Genomic DNA, 19,596 nt, shown 5'->3' with positions numbered 1-19,596 from the left:
CCACTGGATCCCTATGCAGTTTGGCTCCACCCCCTCTTGGCCGATGACTCGGCACCTTGACGGTGCTAGCTCAGGCCCCTACTTTTTAACTCTTCAACTCATTGGAAACACCCATATAGAGTTGAATATTATGATGATGTAGGGAGCAATCAGCTCTCTCCATCATCAATATTCCTCTGTAGCTGTAAGAGTGATGATGTCATCATGTCTGCCAGCATCAAAGAGGAAGATAAGAAGAGATGCTGGGGAACGGGGACAGGTAAGTATGTGGTAGTTTTTATTTGTTTGAATTAAATTAAAGCAGACAAGTTGAGGAGAGGGGACCACAAGGAAGTATGAGGGCCAAAATCTAAAGGGGGCATGAGGGCTTACAATCTAAGGGGGGTATGAGGGCCAACAATATAAGGGGGTATAAGGGTCCACAAGATGAGGGGGGTTGGGAGGCCACAGTATAAGGTGATAGATGAGAGGCCAATTTGAAGGGTAGATGGGAGGTCACAATATGAGAAGGAGATGAGAAGGGCCACAATATGAGAAGGAGATGAGGGACCACAGTATGAGGGAGATATCAGAGGGGCCACAATAGAGGAGATACAGAGGGGCCACAGTATCCATCATGATGCAGATTTGATGCAGATTTTTATCTTAAATGATGTCAGTTCAGGTGAAACAAAACTGGTTAAAAACGCACGCGGAAAATCAGTATGAAAAACGCTCAAAGTATGCAATATCCTCACGTCAGTTTAATTCCGCTCTCACTCGCAGGCAATTGGCCTACGGCCAAATTCACACGTTGTGTTTTGGTTGATTTACATTGAGTTTTGAAACACATGTGTTAATGCATTAAAGCATGTGATTGTTAACACTTGTGTAAACATCAGCATATGTTAACATCACGGTAATGGTAGTGTTTTATAAATGCAAATGTTAACAGTGATGTAATTAGACAAATCTTGTCTTGTAATGCGTTTCAAAACGTAATGTGTGAACGTGGCCTAAGGCTGCATTTCTACAATGCGCTTGGATTGCCTTTTGAAATGTATTACAAGCGCATTGGCAGAAATAAATCAGCAAACTTATTGCATTTTGACCATATCATTGGTATTTATCAAGTAGCAATATGTGTTTTGCCTTTTAACATTGCTACTTTCCAGATGCATGTTTTGTTGTCAGAAAGCATATACGTTCATCATGATGCACTAAGGGTGAAGACACACATTTTTAGGCCGTTTTTGGGCCGTTTTTAGTTAGTGCGTTTTCAGATCGTTAAAAACGCATGCGTTTTTGACAGGTTTGAGCAATTATCTTAATTCAAACTGGTGAAAAATGAATGCGTTTTCAAAAAACTAAAAACGGCCCAAAAACGGCCTAAAAACGCCATGTGTGTCTTCACCCTTAGGGCGCGTTCACACGTTGCGTTTTGACCTGCGTTTTCATTGCGTTTGAAACGCATACACAACAGCTGAGGAGGGGTGATTTGCCTAATTACATCACTGTTAACATTTCCGTTTACAAAACGCATCATAAACGCGATGTTAACGCATGCGTTAACAAAACGTTAACGCATGCATTTTTGTTAACGCATGCGTTAACATTGCGTTTACAAACGCAAACGGTAATGTAATTAGGCAAATCATCTCTCATCAGCTGTTGTATATGCGTTTCAAACGCAATGAAAACGCGACCAAAACGCAACGTGTGAACGCGCCCTTACAATGCGCTCCAAAATACAATCCAAGCATGTTGTGGCAATGCAGCCTGAGAATTATGGTTGATGCCGATCAGCTGCCCGACAAACTTCAATTGTGGTTTCTTCATAGTAGAAGGCCAAATTCAGTAGTTTGTGTTAGTAGCAGCATCTAATCCCCTTACAATGGATTATGAAATATTTAACTGTGAGTCACATAATCGCAACAGGTAGGAGACCATAGAAAGTATAGCATTTTCTGCAGTGTGTTGTCCATGTTAAAAAGATTTTCACTGTCATGTTTTTGCTGCCCATAGGCCGGTGACACAGGTGACATTTTGGGTCAGTTTCAGAGCACGTTGAAAGTGCATGTGTTTTATTGTTTGTTTGCGCTTTTAAAACGCAGGGCTTTATGCACTTTGATTGAATCATCTGTGTCTCTTGGAATTTGTAAAAACACATTGGGGGACATTTACTTAAAGTGTCGGTGTCTGCACTGGCTTTGTTACCGACCTGCTCTGGGAAAGAAGACACACATTTAATATTGTAGAGCTGTGCAGAGACATTTCTGGCGCCGAGACTATTTTCTGTCCCTGGGACCATAATATGTCCCGAGCACCAGAAATGTGTCCAACAGTCCCTGCTAGACCAGTTTTCTTTTGGTCTACCGTACTTTCCGCCAGTTTTCAGCGCCCAAAACGGTCTGCGACACATATTAATTGTGTCTGAGTTTCCACTCCGCCAAAGCCACGCCCCTTTTCGGAGAAGAGTCGAGCAGGCGGAAAAAGGCATTTTTTCTGGTGCCGCCAGCTAATAAATAGGTCTGAGAGCAGAACATGTGGTGAGAGCGCCACAAATTAACACGAAACACCGGCGGCTCGTTCCCGATCGCAGGCGTTTCCATAGAAACGCCGATGCGATCGGGCCGAGGCCCGCCCCGGTGGGCGCGACTTTGTCTGCGTTTACGTTTGCAAACGCAGACAAAAGCGCCACGTGTGGCGCCGGCCTTATAAGGAGTGTATGAAGAGGGCTCACGGGCTGAGTCCTCTTCATACAAAGGTGGGGGTTTTTGCATTTTGCAGAAAACCCCCACCGCTAATAACCGCGGTCGGTGCTTGCACCGATCGCGGCTATTAACCCTCTCAACGCCTCCGGCAAAGTCGCCGGCGGCGTTTAAAAGACGGTGGCGCGAGGGCGACGCCATCTTTATTACGATTGCCGCGCCCCCGAACGTCATCGGGGGGCGGCGATCGGTTGCCATGGTAGCCTCGGGTCTTCTTTTGACACGAGGCTACATGGCTTCTGCAGATTCGTTACAATGAGCCAGTGGCTCATTGTAATGAATGTGCTGCAAAAATGCCATATATTGCAATACAGAAGTATTGCAGTATATGGTAGGAGCGATCTGACCATCTAGGGTTAATGTACCCTAGATGGTCTAAGAAATAGTGGAAAAAAAAAGAAAAAAAAAAAGTTAAAATAAAATTTATAAAATATTAAAAATTCAAATCACCCCCCTTTCCCTAGAACTGATATAAAACATAATAAACAGTAAAAATCACAAACATATTAGGTATCGCCGCGTCCCAAAATGCCCGATCTATCAAAATATAAAAACGGTTACGGCCAGCGGTGACCTCCGAGACGGGAAATGGCGCCCAAATGTCCGAAATGCGACTTTTACACCTTTTTACATCACATAAAAAATGAAATAAAAAATGATCAAAATGTCGCACAGACCTCAAAATGGTAGCAATGAAAACGTCGGCTCATTTCAAAAAAATCTCCAAAGTATGAAAAAGTTATTAGCTTCAGAAGATGACAAAAAATGTTTTTTCTTTTTTGTACACATTCGTTTAATTTTTGAAAATGTATTAAAACACAATAAAACCTATATAAATTTGGTATCACCGCGATCGCACCGAACCAAAGAATAAAGTAGGCATGTTATTTGGAGCGAAGAGTGAAAGTCATAAAAACTGAGCCCACAAGTTTTTTATTCAATTTTTCCACATTTGGAATTTTTTTTCAGCTTTGCAGTACACGGCATGTTAAAATAAATAACATTACGGGAAAGTAAAATTTGTTACGCACAAAATAAGCCCTCACACAGGTCTGTACAAGTAAAAATGAAAAAGTTATGGATTTTTGAAGTTGGAGAGCGAGAAATGAGCGGAAAAACCCTGCGTCCTTAAGGGGTTAAAAAGCCAATATGCAAGGATTTTACAAGGATGCATAAACGCTATGAAAAATACGCCCTTAGAGTAATGTCACACATGGCGTTTTTAGGCTGTTTTTGGGTCGTTTTTAGTTTAGTGCGTTTTTAGTTAGTGCGTTTTCAGATTGTAAAAAACGAATTCGTTTTTTACGCTCTGAAAACGCACTAACGGCCCATAAACGGCCTAAAAACGCCATGTGTGACATCACCCTTACTCTCTTTGTTTCCCTATTGCCTCCTTGATGTCTGTCCTCACTGTAAATGACTTACTGCACTGGTTGTTGATCTTTATGTGAAGTCTTGGTTACTCTGTCACTATCTTATATAATGAATCATCTATAAACATTCTTAATGTTACAATTTACTGCTGCACCTAAAATAACCCACACTGGAATGTCAAAGAAAATCTACCACCCGGATTGTAAACCAAGCACACTTACATGCTGGTATTTCTCCCCTTTGGCAAGATCTGCTCTTCTTTTAGCTTCCTAAGTCCTTGTTTTTTTTGTTTTTTTTTTTAAAGACAAAAGTTTTGCAAATGAGCCCGAGGGTTTCGGGCTCCATTGACATTTTTAAAACCCGGAGCCCCTCGGGCTCATTTGCATAATCTTTAAAGTGTAATTTTCATAAAAACCATGACATAGGAAGCTAAAAGAAGAGAGGATCCTGCCAGGGGCACACACCAGCATGTCATTGTGCTTGGTTTACAATCATTAATCCTGGTGTAGATGTCCTTTAGGTTGCGTTCACATGTTCAGTTTTTCAGATGCAGTTTTCGATATCCAAAAAGTAGCACCTCTCAATGATGCATGTATGTTCTCACCCATTGCAATCCACACCTGCTTTTGGCTTTGAAAACTGCATCTGAAAAACTGAACATGTGAACGCAATTTTAAGAAGGGGGTTATCTCCAGAAAGTAATCAACTCCTAGATAAGTGTTGGTTAGGGCAAAAGAATATAGTTTTTTTACTAAATTTAATATTAAAACCCAATGCGTGAATGCAGCCTTACACGGCGTTCACACGTGGCATTTTGGGTGTGTTTTCTTTGTGTTTTGAAACGCATTACAACAGCTGAGGAGAGGTGATTTGCCTAATTACATTACTGTTAATATTGGGCTTCTACAAAACGCATCGTAAACGAGATCTTAACACATATGTTAACAATGTGCTAACACATGCATTTTGTTACCACTTGTGTTAACAAATTTAAACAGTAATGTAATTTGGCAAATCAGGGAATTTATCACTGCTTCCATGCCAGCTTTCTAGTGTAGAAGTAGTGACATAATCACAAATTCTTGTGCACTGGAAGAATTTGCAATTATGTGACTATGCCACTACATGCCATGTGGGCGTGGAGAAGGTGTAGAGAGGTGTGGCCACCGGTGGAGTGGGCACGCAAAGGCGTTCCTATCCCATACCTGTGTACTTTTTAATAACCTGTGGACGTGGAGTGGTTTTGCTGGGCCTTACACCAGATACATCAAGAGACCTAAGTCTCTTGGTGCATCCTTCGGGACATGGGAGCGGGGACATGGCCTTTATCATACGCCTCCAGAAGAAAATAAAAATTTTAAAGCTTGTTTGTTTTTTCACTGATGACAATAGAAGCTTTATAGAGTGGGTAGGGATCCAGGCAGGAATAGCAGTGCTCCAGCTAAGGACATTAGAAAGCCAATCTGAAGCCAAGCTCTTCTACCGCCACCCTTTGCCCAGCACTCAAAGCAGATGCTTCGATAACCCTGCTCTTCCTCACAGGATGGATAGCTAATTCCAGATCTCTTGTACATGAATATAAAGAAGCTGTCCTGGGATGAGCTTACCCAAACACTTACCAAAGTGTCCAAAAAGATACACAGCCTTAGGCAGAGGTTAGTCAACCTCCTACAAAAGGATACTGCCTATTTCGCTAGCAAGATCTCCAGAAGAGTGGACATATGCCTTCTTGGCTTCGACCCAGCCTAGATCTACCTGGGTTTGGTGTTTTTCACATTTAATATATAAAGGTGTTGACATGTTTGATTTTCCTTCCTTCTAGTGACTCTAGTCACTCTTTTCACACATTTCACATGTTTTCATTTCACCTCTAACTCTTATACTAAATGTCCAAATGTGTGTGTGTGTGTGTGTGTGTGGGGGGGGGGTCACTGTAGAGTGTGACATGGCCATTCATTACCTTATTCTTCTAGGTACTATGTAAGTTAATCAGGCTGTGTGGTCAATTCATATGCACCTACAGATTCCCCCATTGGCATTGTCGGCTGTGTGATTCCTTCAACAACCTTTGATTATTTGATTAGGTGTGGCGACTTTAATTTTGTTTATAATGGGAAGTTAAATAGCTCCTATTCTGTCCCTATATATAGTGCAGACACTCAGCAGCGTTCTTTCCATGCCAGCCAGACTGCTCCTGACCGATATACTGAGGGAGCACAATGGTACCGATAAGGGTCAATTGTATTATTCCACAATTCTCTTTTATTATTAACACATTGACTGGATCTTATCCAACATGTCAGTGGTCCCCTATCTTCTATATGCACAACATGTACAATTGAGGGTGTGGTCACATGTTGCAGGAACAGCTTTGAAGTGGTTTTAGGTGCAGTTTTGTTATTTTGACAGGTGAAAGAGATAAACTGAACGTGTGAATTTTATTTTGATGGTGCGGTCACACATTGCAGTTAAAATTGCATCACAATCAGTTTTGCGGTGGTATTAGGTGCAGTTTTGCGGAATAAGTTTTTGTGGAATAAGTTTCCCCTTCAAAATCAAATTAAATCATTCAGTTCATGTATTTCACCTGTTAAATAAACAAAACTGCACCTAAAACCACCACATAACTGATTGTGATGCAGTTTTAACTGCAATGTGTGACCACACCTTCAAGATGAAACCCGTTCCACAAATGCAACATAACTGCACCCTAAGAAAACCCTATGCTGGCCACCTGCCACCTGTTATAAATGAAGAAATAAGCCTCATAGGCTACCTGCCCAAATGCTACATAATAGACTGAAAACTAACCACGTTCACTCGGGAAGGGGGGGGGGCATTGCTCGGTTTCCATGAAAGCCTCACGTCTTTGTCGTACCCAAGGCTGCATTGTTCTGAAAACTGTGTAAAAATTCCATATACTGCAGTAATATTGATGGTCTAAAAAATAGTAAAAGAAAAAGTTTCAAAAACAATAAAAAAAATTTAAAAACCTAAAGTTCAAATCACCCCCTTTCCCTAGTACTGATATAATACGTAATAAAAAGTAAAAATCAGACAAACATTCGGTATTGACACGTCTCAAAATGCTTGATCTATCAAAATATAAAAACGGCTATTGCGGGCAGTGAAAATAGGAAAAAACACCCAAATGTCCAAAATGTAACTTTTACATCACATAAGAAATGTAATAAAAAGTGATGAAAAGATTGCACAGTCCTCAAAATGTTTCCAATAAAAATATCAGCTCATTTTTAAAAAAAATGACAACCCACACAACTCTGTACACCATAGTATGAAAAAGTTATTAGCGTCAGAAGATGGCAATTCTTTTTTTTTTTCTTCGTACACATTCGTTTAATTTTTGAAAATGTATTGAACACAATAAAATCTATATACATTTGGTATCACCGCGATCATATCGAACCAAAAAATAAAGCAGAGGAGTTATTTGGAGCGAAGAGTGAAAGTTGTAAAAACTGAACCCACCAGAATGTGACGAAAATGTGGGGTTTTTTTGCCAGCTTCCCTGTAACTTCACTGAGAAGTAAAATTTGTTATGCAGAAAATAAGCCCTTGCACATCTCTGTACATTGAAAAATAATAATTCCTTTATTTATATAGCGCACACAGATTATGCAACACTGCACAGAGCTTGCCAAAACGGTTCCTGTCACCATGGGGCTCACAATCTAATCAACCCACCAGTGTGTTTTGGAGGGTGGGAAATGAAAAGTTATTGATTTTGGAAGGTTTAGTTATATTTACTAGTCATTGAATGTGGATGTAACAGATGCCTTGAAGAGGAACCATCATCCAGTTTACGTGAATAAGGCCACTTGTTCCCTATGGCAGCATTATCTGTAAATCATTGAAAATGTTATGTACTGTATGGTGCTTCCATGGACATGATACCACTAATGAGAAATATTTCTATATGGTTCCAGTATTCTTACAACATATCATGAGTATACATATTGAGGCACAATCCTCCAGTTATAGGAGCCTTTTCTTTAAAAACAAAATCCTTGCATTAACTTTAGTATTAGTGATAAATTGGTGTTTTCTCATCTTAAATGGCATATAAAGAACATACAGGAAGCAATTTACAGGTCTATAAAGTGGCTATAATAGCCAAATGACAATGGGTAATTTAATCATGGCAGAAACTAAAACTAAACAAACAGGTGAACAAAACCATTCAGGATCATTGTGTTTTTGGCAAAGTACATTTACTAGAATGACCACACAAGACTGAAAGCTGATATAAATGATTGGATTCCAGCTATTGCTTTACTAGCTGAATAGGTGCTAAAACACCCTGGGGGCTATTTCCTCCACTTCATTATTCTGGCATAAACATAGAACTTCTGCTACCGCAACACTGTGCAGAGCCAGATTCATGACTTGAGACTTTTGCAAAAAGTCCCATAAAAAGTCTCATAGTTACTCCAGTCCCCTGCTGGTGTCTGGTGTAAGTTTGTGTTTTTGAAATTTGTATGTACCTATATTTGTTATTGTCATTTTGGTTGCCTTTTAAGACTTATTACAGTCGGAGTATCACTGAATCTGCTACAAATGGGGAATATTACACAACTTAAACATAACTTTTATTTCTTGATGAATAAGAACGATGCACAATAATTGTTAAAACCAATATATAGACTCATAACAGGGGTCATATAGTTCCAGAAAGTGTACCGCATACACTGTACATGCTCTTGGGTTTAGACCAGTGATGGCCAACCTATGACACGCGTGTCAGTGCTGACACGCATAGCCATTTTCAGTGACACGTGGCCGCCGGAGAGTTAAGTTTCATCTTCGGCTCCTACACGGCCAGGTGCAGTAGCCGGGAGTCTGAGAGATTGTCCAGCACATTGTAGTAAATAGATGATGTGGAAAATCCCCATATACTGCCAGACTGTAGTACATGGTAGGATCAATCACACAACCTAGGATTAAAGTACCCTAGAAGTTAAATAATTATACATATTTGTTATTTAAACTATAAATATCACAAAATTATGTTTTTTTTTTTGTCAAGGTGACACACCACCCAATTTATGCTCGGTTTTTTGGCGAATTTTGACACACCAAAAGGTTGCCCATCACTGGTTTAGACCAACACACCGCGCTTGTGACACACAGTATATCTCAAAGACATGGGAAATGACAGGGATGATATGTCATGATCCTGATACTCATCTTGGGTTTAACCCTGGAGGAAAAGGTATCTTCATTTTATCTTAACGTTTTTAACTTTTTATTTTTTTATAAAGCATTTGTGAATTATTTATAGCCTTTTTTTGCAATCATTTAATTTTTTTTATAATACAATGCACTGTAGTTACAAACGGACCTCTGCATATTGGTAATTTAATGTATTTTAGTCCCAAGCTGCAATGTACAGCTGTAACAGTTATCAAAGGTGTCTGCATCTTGTGGTTCTTATGACATCGCAACAGTTTTAACCCCTTAGCGCTCTGCGCTGTAGCTGTACTGCGCTAACACCCGCGGATGGAGTTTAACCGATTAAATTCCACGGTCAACGCGACCACGGCATTTAACCTGCCTTACGGGGGTCTTTCCCCCACGATCGGCACAGACACAGGTCAGAATCCAAAAAATGGGACTGAGCCTTAAGCTACAAAATGGCTGCGTCCTTAAGGGGTTAAAATCCAATTGTCACAGAAAGCCAACATTTTTGGCAGGGGTTTCAATTATAAAATATAGTTCTGACTTTCATACAAATTCGACTTAAGAATTTTTTTTTGTGTACTGCACATCACTGAGATTTAGGTTTTACAATAATGTTAGCATTATAACAGATGTTACTTAGAACAGATAAATCTTGACATAATTCAGACATATTGGATACAAGAACACACCGTTTCCACAGTACAGTGCTGTTGTGGAACCTGTTCCCAGTAACTGTCTACATTAAGAGGTTATTCAGGTTAAAAGTCATAAGATGTACAGATAAAAATGTCATGCTTGAGTATAAGCAGCATACCCCACGCAGGTGCAGTAGCTCCCGGTGCATATTCTATGCAGAGCATCAGTGAAGCCGACAGGGAACCAGGGGCTTCAGCACATGCACATAGCTCCCCTCTATTCTGAGATTTTGGGAGCCATTTAGCCTGTACTATCCGTGCAACCAGTGATATTATAGTAGTAAAACTGTGAAATACTATGTTATAAAAGGCTAAAAAACTTTTCTAATGACAAATGGTATAAACAGTTAATCCAAAATTTATTGCCAATCAGGAAAGATCTGTTGGGGTTCTTAACTACAAATTATAGGAATTGGATTTGTGGGAATTTTTCTGATTGACACATTTGAAGTCAGGTAGGAATTTTCCCTCTAATATATGATGATAGGTATCTTTCATTTAGGGATTTTTGCCTTCCTCTTTTTTTGCTAATTCTGCCAGCGTATGATACTGGCAGGGCCAGCTCCAGGTATCACTAAGCCCCTGGGCGACAGAGCCTCACTAGGCCCCTTTTGCAGTAATGTGGCAGCATTAAGAATTCAGAAACTAAAACAGTCTCCTGTTCTCTAAAATATTTTCTAGTTTATCATACCAAACAGCCACATCATGGATATTTTATACAAATCACCTCACCCCCATGTATTTGTTATGTACAGCCTTATGTGGGCCCAGAACTTGCCAGGGTATGCCCAGTGCTGGCCCCAGCCCTGGATACTGCCCCGTCTTCCCCCGGAGCTCGCCTTATCTATCCTTATAGGCAGGGTGCAGGCGCGGAGCCTGTTTTTTGGTGAGAAAACTGTGATAAATATGTCCTATAGACTTCCATACAAATAATGTCAGCAGATGCACAATGCATATGTTCATATTTCACCCTAAAAGGATTGATTTCACAACTTTGTACCATCTAAATTCCACAGATGTAGTAAAGTGCAAAGTCTGAACTTCTAAAAATATTGTTTTGTAAAGACAAATAAATGAGCTGTTTAATGTTGGCGTGCCAACCAAAATACACGTAAACCAATACTATACCGTCTATGGCACAATAAAATAGAATCTACTCTGTGGAAATACAACACTTTTCATCCCCCCATCTCTAAATTTAATTTTACTATCTACAGCAGGTAGCAATATAAATAAAATACATGTATTCTGGACTTTTGGAATAATGTAGGTGCCCTGCATGTGGTACTAGGTAGTTTGCATTGTGTGGGGAGAGGTCTGTGATCTTTCCCTGCCCTGTCTCCTCCTCTGAGAAGTTTACAACCAGACCCTGGCAGCTTCAAGAATCTGCTGTAAGGAACACTTGTCACACTCATCTCACCTCCTTCCACACCAGGAGCACAAGTAGAAGGTAAGACAAGGTATAGATGGGGGATGGGGACCTCAGTATATTGGTGCAGTATACTGCCAATGCTGGGCTCTGTTATCTCTGTTAGAGTTGGAGCCGGACTGTCACTGTGTGGAGTAACCTGTTGACTTTGGTCACAGAAATGTTAAGTGAAACTATTACACTTGGAAACTTTCTGTAATTCATCTGTACCTGGCAGCTGCACTTGTATGATCTGTTCTAGATTACCTGCCTGGCTATGAGCTTTGTTATACATAGCCACCTCACATCAATAGTTTGTAGCATGTTAGATGCCTAGGTTTATTTTAATGACTTCATATTTGACATTTATTTGATATTTTATTGCGTCTGTATACTGTAGTACCTGAAAAGAGGGTAGTCGGCTGCCCAGGTCCTCCTGTCATGGGTTTAGGGATGTGTTAGCAAAGTCATATATTTATACACCATTATTTCATGGGGCATAGGAAAATGAGAAATGTTTCTGCTGGGAAAAATAACCTGGATGAAGGACTTGAACCCTTTAATTATGCCAAACTAAAGGGAACAATGTAAAGAGCAATATATTACGGCCCTCAGGGCTTCCTTACCTGGGATATAAAGAGACAAAGCAAATTTGGAATTTCTACAACTTCCTACTCCCCCTTGAAAATGACTTGCAGAATTTAATTTATAAGCTGCAGAAGTAACTTTTTCACATGTCCTGAATGTGATTTGGACTTGCAGATATATCTTATAAGGATTTGCCCGAAATATAAATGCATTTCAGACTTGCTTTACATCTGCAGCTATGTTCATTCCATGCAAAAGCATTATAGTCAATGGACTCCATGAGGTTATATAATAGATCCCCTTTTACATTGTTTGTTCTTATAATATAAAAGAAAATGAATACAACAGTGGACATGAGCACCCAGTGCACAAAGTTTCATCTATTTTGTATCCTGGACCATGAACATGAATGGAACATATTTCATGGATTTTTATTTCTACCAAATTTCATTTTTATTACATTTTTATTTCCTTGTGTGACAAGCTGATTGCTGTAAAAATGTACTGTATTTGTTAGGAATTCAAACCACACCTATTACATAAAACAAACATCCAATTTTGAGAAATGCATATACCGTATTCGTATAGAGTGAGGAGTTTATGCAATTGATCTGTCCATTCTGGCAAACTAGGTGTGTGCCTTTTGCTGGAAGCAATTGGTTAAAATTTATGACATATTCATAGCCTTAAAAATATTATATCCATCATATATGATTATTTCACATTGATTGTAAAATAATATATTTAAGGCCACCACAAGGAAGTTTGGGTGCCCCTTACTATAATATTGTGTGCTCCCCTTCCTCAGCACATTAGTTTCACATCTGCTTGTGATGTGGAATAGCAGTTTAAATTTAAGACTGTCATGGGCCTGTAACTGTAAAGAGATTGTGACCTCCCAACGAACTAGAGTGTTTAAATAATCAGAATTTTAATGCATAAAAATTTAATAAAACTGAACTTGCTGAATAGAAACTAAACATAATTAAACATTTACATGGGGACAGTACCAAAATCAATCTTACTACATAGATGACCAGAATTAACAGATACATACCAGAACCAAGATTATTACGTAGGTATTTTGCCAGAACCTATACTACAACATAGATACAGTACCGAAACCAGGATTACTACACAGTGCCAAGGTTACTAAATAGATTTGTTACCAGAACCAAACCTACTACGTCAAAACAGTACCAGGACCGAGCTTACAACGTAGATACAGGACCAGTATCAAGTTAACTACATAGATGCATGGCAAGAAACAAGAAAATTGAGACAGACAGCCTTATACTGCACTAGATGAATTACAATTTCCTGATGCTGGATGATAAATCTGCCATTCGCCATCATAGGAGAATATAACATAGTCACATCACAGATGAGATGCTGCAGAATTGTGAGCTCATGGGTAATACCAGCACTTACTGGTGGTTGTCAGATGATGATTTTGATTGGAGGATCCTCTTTCATTTTATTCTTCTGCCTGGCCCCCATGTCCGCTTCATTCAGCTACGATTCTTCTCTGCAGATATAGCAACAAATAAATATTGGCACTTTCTTAACACAAACTTAGTACTGTTCTGCTGCTCCCATGGAGAACACTATTAAAACCATATCATAACCACAATGCAGCCAATAGTCACAACACCACATAGTAGCCAGTATCGTTAAAGTGTGGCCAACAATTATAGCAAACATAGTAACAATGCATCCACAATAACCAATATACTCACATGGAACCAACAAAAGTCAATGTACTAGCGGTGCCCCCAAGTAACCTTGCCCAGCAGTAGTCAACTGCCTATCCTCCCCATTAATAACAGTTACCCATTGTTTAGAAAAAAAATACTTGTCTCACTCCTCTTCTGGAGCTACAGAAAATGTAGTGTAGGCAACGCATGCTGACGCCTCTGCCTGCACCAGATTAACTCCGGCAGTAGGACTACTATCCCTCTTCATCTGCGCAGCATCTCACAAGCCGCATGCTGAAGGACTGTGAGAAGGAGCGCAGTGGAGCAAGGAGCTGAAAACACCCATGCTCTGCTACAAAAAAAATGCTATCTGGTTCAGGGACCAAATTCTTTCCAGTAAAAACAGGGGAAATTGTGACTCCCGGGATCCCCTTCACCTCACCTGGAAACCCACTAACCCCCCCCCCCCCACACACACACACACGCCGCCCTCTGTGTACCAATGACTTTTCTATTAAGTTTCTTGATGCAAAGTAGGACACTGGTGATCACTGCTTTTGTTTTCCTTGCATGTGACATGACACATGGACTGTTTGCATTTTTATACATATTATAAGTATTCAGCTAAACCGATACGAGCCACTATATAATTTATGCCACTCGGCTCTGTGAGCCGTAAAGAGGCCTGCTTGACTGAACTCTTCAAACTGCGGATTATTGGTTGTGCAAGTGAGTATCAATGTCTGTGTTATAGAAAACCCCTTCACTGGTCAACAGCTTTTCAACAAACTTTACTTAAATCAAAAGTACACAGTTAAAGAGAACCCGTCATGCAAAATAACCCCCCTAAACTAAATATATTTTCATAAACTGCCATTAGAGAGCATTGCCTCTATCCCTTCATTGTCCCTCTACATGCCTGTAAACCTAAGCAATGAGGTCCTAAAACTGTATGCAAATGACCTGTGAAATGTCCAATGAAGCATTAGCATATTCAAGCTGTCCACTCTATTCATGAGTGGGAGGCACAGCCACACCCCCAGTGCATGACTGACAGCCTGTATAATGGAGTGAGGCTGTATAATGATGTGCTTCCTGGTGCTGGTGGCCACGCCCCCTGCAGCCTGTGTGTGCATGTGTGTGTGTGTGTTTAGGAGAGATACAGCAGCTCCAGGCAGCCATGTTACAGCAGAACATGTCAGATTCATGTGTAGCTGATGTCTGTGTCTCTCACCTGTATATTAGGAGGATGCAGCATGTCAGCAGATGCAGCACACACACTAGCAATGCTTTACTATACATTACACACAGACATGAGCAGGGGGAGGAGAGGGGAGGGGTAACAGGGGTGACATCACTGCCTCTGACCATGTGACCAGCCTCATTTACATGATAAAAAATAGATGATATTACAATGAATAATGTATAAAATAACTAGATAAAGGCTGGGATGGGATCCTTGTGAGCTGCTCCAACAGGTAGAGGTGACAGGACAAGTGACACAGACCTGATGACAGGTGTCCTTTAATAGAAGAACTTGGGTAATACAATATATCTTATCGGAGATATTTATGTTGAATTACATCTCAAAGGTATAGAGAAGGAATCAGACTATGGACAGGGGAAGTAACACAGCACCAAGTGAAAATTAGAGATAAAGTTTGTCGAGGGGAAAAGTGCTAGAAACGCAGGTTACAAGTGACGTATATTATGTTATTCCTTCTGTCCTCCTACCAATGTATGACTGATTTGGTGTTTGTTGAAATTTTATACAGTATATTTGTTGAAAAACATTAAAATTATAACGGTAAAATAAGCAAAAAAATGAAAATTTCCACTCAATCTCTTGCTATCTGTTAGAAAATGAAAAATGTTCAGTATTATACCCTATGAGATCTGATTAACAAATAGCAAAAGGTCACAGGCTGGACAGGACCCTTTGGAAGGCCATAAATGGACAATGGGAGACATAATAACATGTGGGAATAGCACCATGATCATCAAACTCGTGCAATGTAAGAAGGGGCATAAATTCAGATCCTGTACATGCAGTCCCCGGGTTACGAACAAGATAGGGTCTGTAGGTTTGTTCTTAAGTTGAATTTGTATGTAAGTCGGAACTGTATATTTTATAATTGTAACCCCAGCCAGAATTTTTTGGGTCTCTGTGACAATTGGATTTTAAAAATGTTGGGTTGTCATAAGAACAAGGATTAACAGTAAAGATTCATTACAGACACCTTTAATAACTGTTACAGCTGTTTATTGTAGCTTAAGGCTAAAGCACAGTACTTTACTTAGTATTAATATCCAGAGGTCCGTTTGTAACTAGTGGTCATCTGTAAGTCGGGTGTTCTTAACCGGTTAAGGACTGGGCCCTTTCCTGTTTTTTCATGTCCATTTTTCACTCTCCACCTTCAAAAATCTATAACTTTTTTATTTTTATACGTAAAGAGCTGTGTGACGGCTTGTTTTCTGCGTAACAAATTGCACTTCATAGTGATGGTATTAAATATTCCATGCCATGTACTTGGAAGCGGGGAAAAAAATTCCAAATGCAGTGAAAATGGTGAAAAAAAACGCAGTTGCGCCATTTTCTTGTGGGCTTGGATATTACGTCTTTCACTGAGCGCCCCAAATGACATGTCTACTTTATTCTTTGGGTCGGTACGATTAAGGGGATACCAAATTTGTATAGGTTTTATAATGTTTTCATACATTTACAAAAATTAAAACCTCCTGTACAAAAATTATTTTTTTGATCTTCTGGCGCTAATAACTTTTTTAAACTTTGGTGTACGGAGCTGTGAGTGGTGTAATTTCTTGTGAAATTTGATAATATTTTCAATGATATCATTTTTAGGACTGTATGACCTTTTGATCACTTTTTATAGATTTTTTTTATATTTTTCAAAATGGCAAAAAAGTGCCATTCTCGACTTTGGGCGCTATTTTCCGTTACGGGGTTAAATGCATTGAAAAACCGTTATCATATTTTGATAGATCGAACATTTTTGGACACGTCGATACCTAATGTGTTTATGATTTTTACTGTTTATTTATATTTATGTCAGTTCTAAGGAAAGGGGGGTGATTTTTTTTTATTATAATTTTTTTTTTTAAACTTTTTTTTATTTTTCTATTTTTCAGACTCCCTAGGGTACTTTAACCCTAGGTTGTCTGATCGATCCTATCATATACTGCCATACTACAGTATGGCAGCATATGGGGATTTTCCTCCTCATGCTATCAGCACATTGTAATGAAGGGGTTAAAACGAAATAGCCTCGGGTCTTCGGAAGACCCGAGGCTACCATGGAGAGGGATCGCCGCTCCCCGAAGATGTCACGGGGAGCGGCGGCTATCGCTTTGCCGGCAGCCATCGCTGTGATAAAACCCGCGATCGGTGCGGGTCTTACCGGTAAGCCTTTGCTGCAATATGCAGCAAAGTCTTACCAGCTATGGAGAGGGCTCAGCCCGTGAGCCCTCTCCATGCAGCGCGACCCGGCCGCTGCCGTGAATACTTAGTGGGCGGTCGCGAACTGGTTAAGTAGGGGACCGCCTGTATGTAGTTCAAAAGCTTCTTGTGGAATGCTGTGCCTCCTCATCTATGTTATATATTGAGTGTAACTGGAAAGGCCAACTGTGGTGATTCCCTGGGTTAACTGATAATTTCTCAAGCCCAGGGGAGTATATACGGTAGGTCATGGGAAGTGCAAGGACACTACCAGCAGGAAAATAGCAACCAGTGCTACAAATTTGACTTTTGAGACTGTTTTCTCGTCACACATTGTACTTCAAATATGTTGTAATATTTGGATGATATCTTTTGTGTTTAGTTATGAAATAAACAGAAATTTGGGGAAAAACTTCTAAAAAATATTCTTTTTTAAAGTTCTACATTTTCTGCTTTTCAGGTAGATTGTCATAGGACTGAAAAAAATTCATAACTAACATTTCCCAAATGTCTGTGTTATATTGTCATGGCCTTTTATGCATCCTCTCTTTTATCCAAGTTGTTAAGAGGAATTTTGGGTGCAATTTTTCAGATTTTTATGAAAATCACCAAAACCTATATTTAAAGGGAACCTACCACCACAAATCTACCTATAAAGGTAGATCGGGTGGTAGGTGGATCAATAGGACGTGAGGATAGCCCTTTTAAGGACTAATCCTCACGTCCTCGCACTTTTTTGGAAACTTTTATTCTGCACATATGTACATTTTTTTTATGCGGCTACTGGGGCGTGGAGTAGCCGCATCTGAGGTTACACGAGGCGGCTACTCCACGCCCCGGTAGCCTCTTTTCTCCTCCTACTTACAATCTTCGGCGCGCAGCTACGAGCAGCTGCGCACCCTCGTCCGACGATCCTGCCGTCTGCGCATGCGCAGAACAGCAGGCCCGCACCTGTGCAGCTCCGGCTTCGGAGGAGTGACCGCGCAGGCGCGGGCCTGCTGTTCTGCGCATGCGCAGACGGCAGGATCATCGGATGAGGGCGCGCAGCTACGAGCAGCTGCGCGCCGAAGATTGTAAGTAGGAGGAGAAAAGAGGCTACCGGGGCGTGGAGTAGCCGCCTCGTGTAACCTCAGATGCGGCTACTCCACGCCCCAGTAGCCGCATAAAAATATTTACATATGTGCAGAATAAAAGTTTCCAAAAAAAAGTTTCCAAAAAAGTACGAGGACGTGAGGATTAGTCCTTAAAAGGGCTATCCTCACGTCCTATTGATCCACCTACCACCCGATCTACCTTTATAGGTAGATTTGTGGTGGTAGGTTCCCTTTAAAGGCAGCTGCTCAGCTGTAAGTGACTTTGAGGGGCCTAAATAACAGTAAAACCCAGTAAATTATGGCATTTTACAATGTATGTAAAATCAAGAAGTTTGTTAAGCTTTTAGGTGTTTCACGGGGGTTAAAACAAAATGGAGGTGTAATTTACAAGCTGTACTTTTTTTTTTTTTTTTAATACAATACATAAATTTTAATGTATTTTTTTAATAAAATTGTCACATTGTGCTAAATTACAAAAAACTCCACAAAGTTTGATACTAAATTTCTCCCGAGTATTTTGATACCCTATATCTGTTGGTAAACTGCTGTATTGGCACACAGCTAGGCATAGAATGGAAGGAGCGCCATTCAGACAAAATTGGACATGTCGCTCTTGAAGGATACACTGGACGCAGAGGAAATTAGAGAATCCCTTTGGATGCATTTTCCCTGGACCTCCTCAGAAGGTATTGAACCATGTATTGCTTGGGAGGGTCACAAACACAACATTCATAGTATATTGAATACTCAAGGCTCCGGCCTTAAAAGGGAAAAGGCCAGAGAGATAACATCCTTATTAGACAAAATTAAGGACCTAGAGACATCACATAAACGCATGCCCACGGATTATCTTCGCATTTCCTTGTTGGAGACATGTGAATCTCTCAGAACATTGTTGACTGGTAAAGCGAAGGGGATCATGGCTAAGTTTCACTGACATTTTTAAGAATATAATGACAAATGTGGCAAGTCCCTAGCCAGAGTGTTATGTTTCCAGCTCTTGCATACTTATATCCCAAGATTACAATGCCTTGGACGCTTGAATTCTGACATAGCGGCCATATTTCGTGACTACTACCAATCCCTATACATCCTTGAAGTAGAAACTCTAGAAACCCCCATCATTGGGGGAAATGGGCGTCTCACTCCCCAAGTATGTGCTAAGAATGACCATAGATGTACTGCCCAAACCAGGAAAAGACGCGACCCTATGCTCCAATTACCACCCAATTTCACTGGACCATAACCTGTTCGCAAAAGTCATAACAATGCAGCTTGCTCCTCTTCTCCTTAGTGCCATTCACTCGGACCAGGCCGTGCTGGGAAGGGAG

The 19,596-nt window shown here is 40.3% G+C and overlaps 1 protein-coding gene across 2 annotated transcripts in view; it reads left to right on the top strand.

The window, feature by feature from the left end:
- The first annotated feature begins 1,796 nt into the window (after window positions 1–1,796).
- GGT1 (gamma-glutamyltransferase 1) overlaps window positions 1,797–19,596 on the top strand; it is a 58,600-nt gene continuing 40,800 nt past the window's right edge. The window contains exon 1 of one of the 2 annotated variants that reach the window (XM_072145392.1): window positions 1,797–1,917. In XM_072145392.1, coding sequence (XP_072001493.1) covers window positions 1,874–1,917 — 44 coding nt within the window. In that variant the 5' untranslated portion in view covers window positions 1,797–1,873. Of the gene's footprint in view, window positions 1,918–11,327; window positions 11,472–19,596 lie in introns of those variants that run through there. The other variant, XM_072145401.1, reaches the window with a different exon arrangement.

Source organism: Engystomops pustulosus, chromosome 1, assembly GCF_040894005.1.
Source record: "Engystomops pustulosus chromosome 1, aEngPut4.maternal, whole genome shotgun sequence".
Lineage (NCBI taxonomy): Eukaryota > Metazoa > Chordata > Amphibia > Anura > Leptodactylidae > Engystomops > Engystomops pustulosus.
Note: the sequence above shows the minus strand (reverse complement) of the source record. Positions and strands in the feature narration are given on the sequence as shown.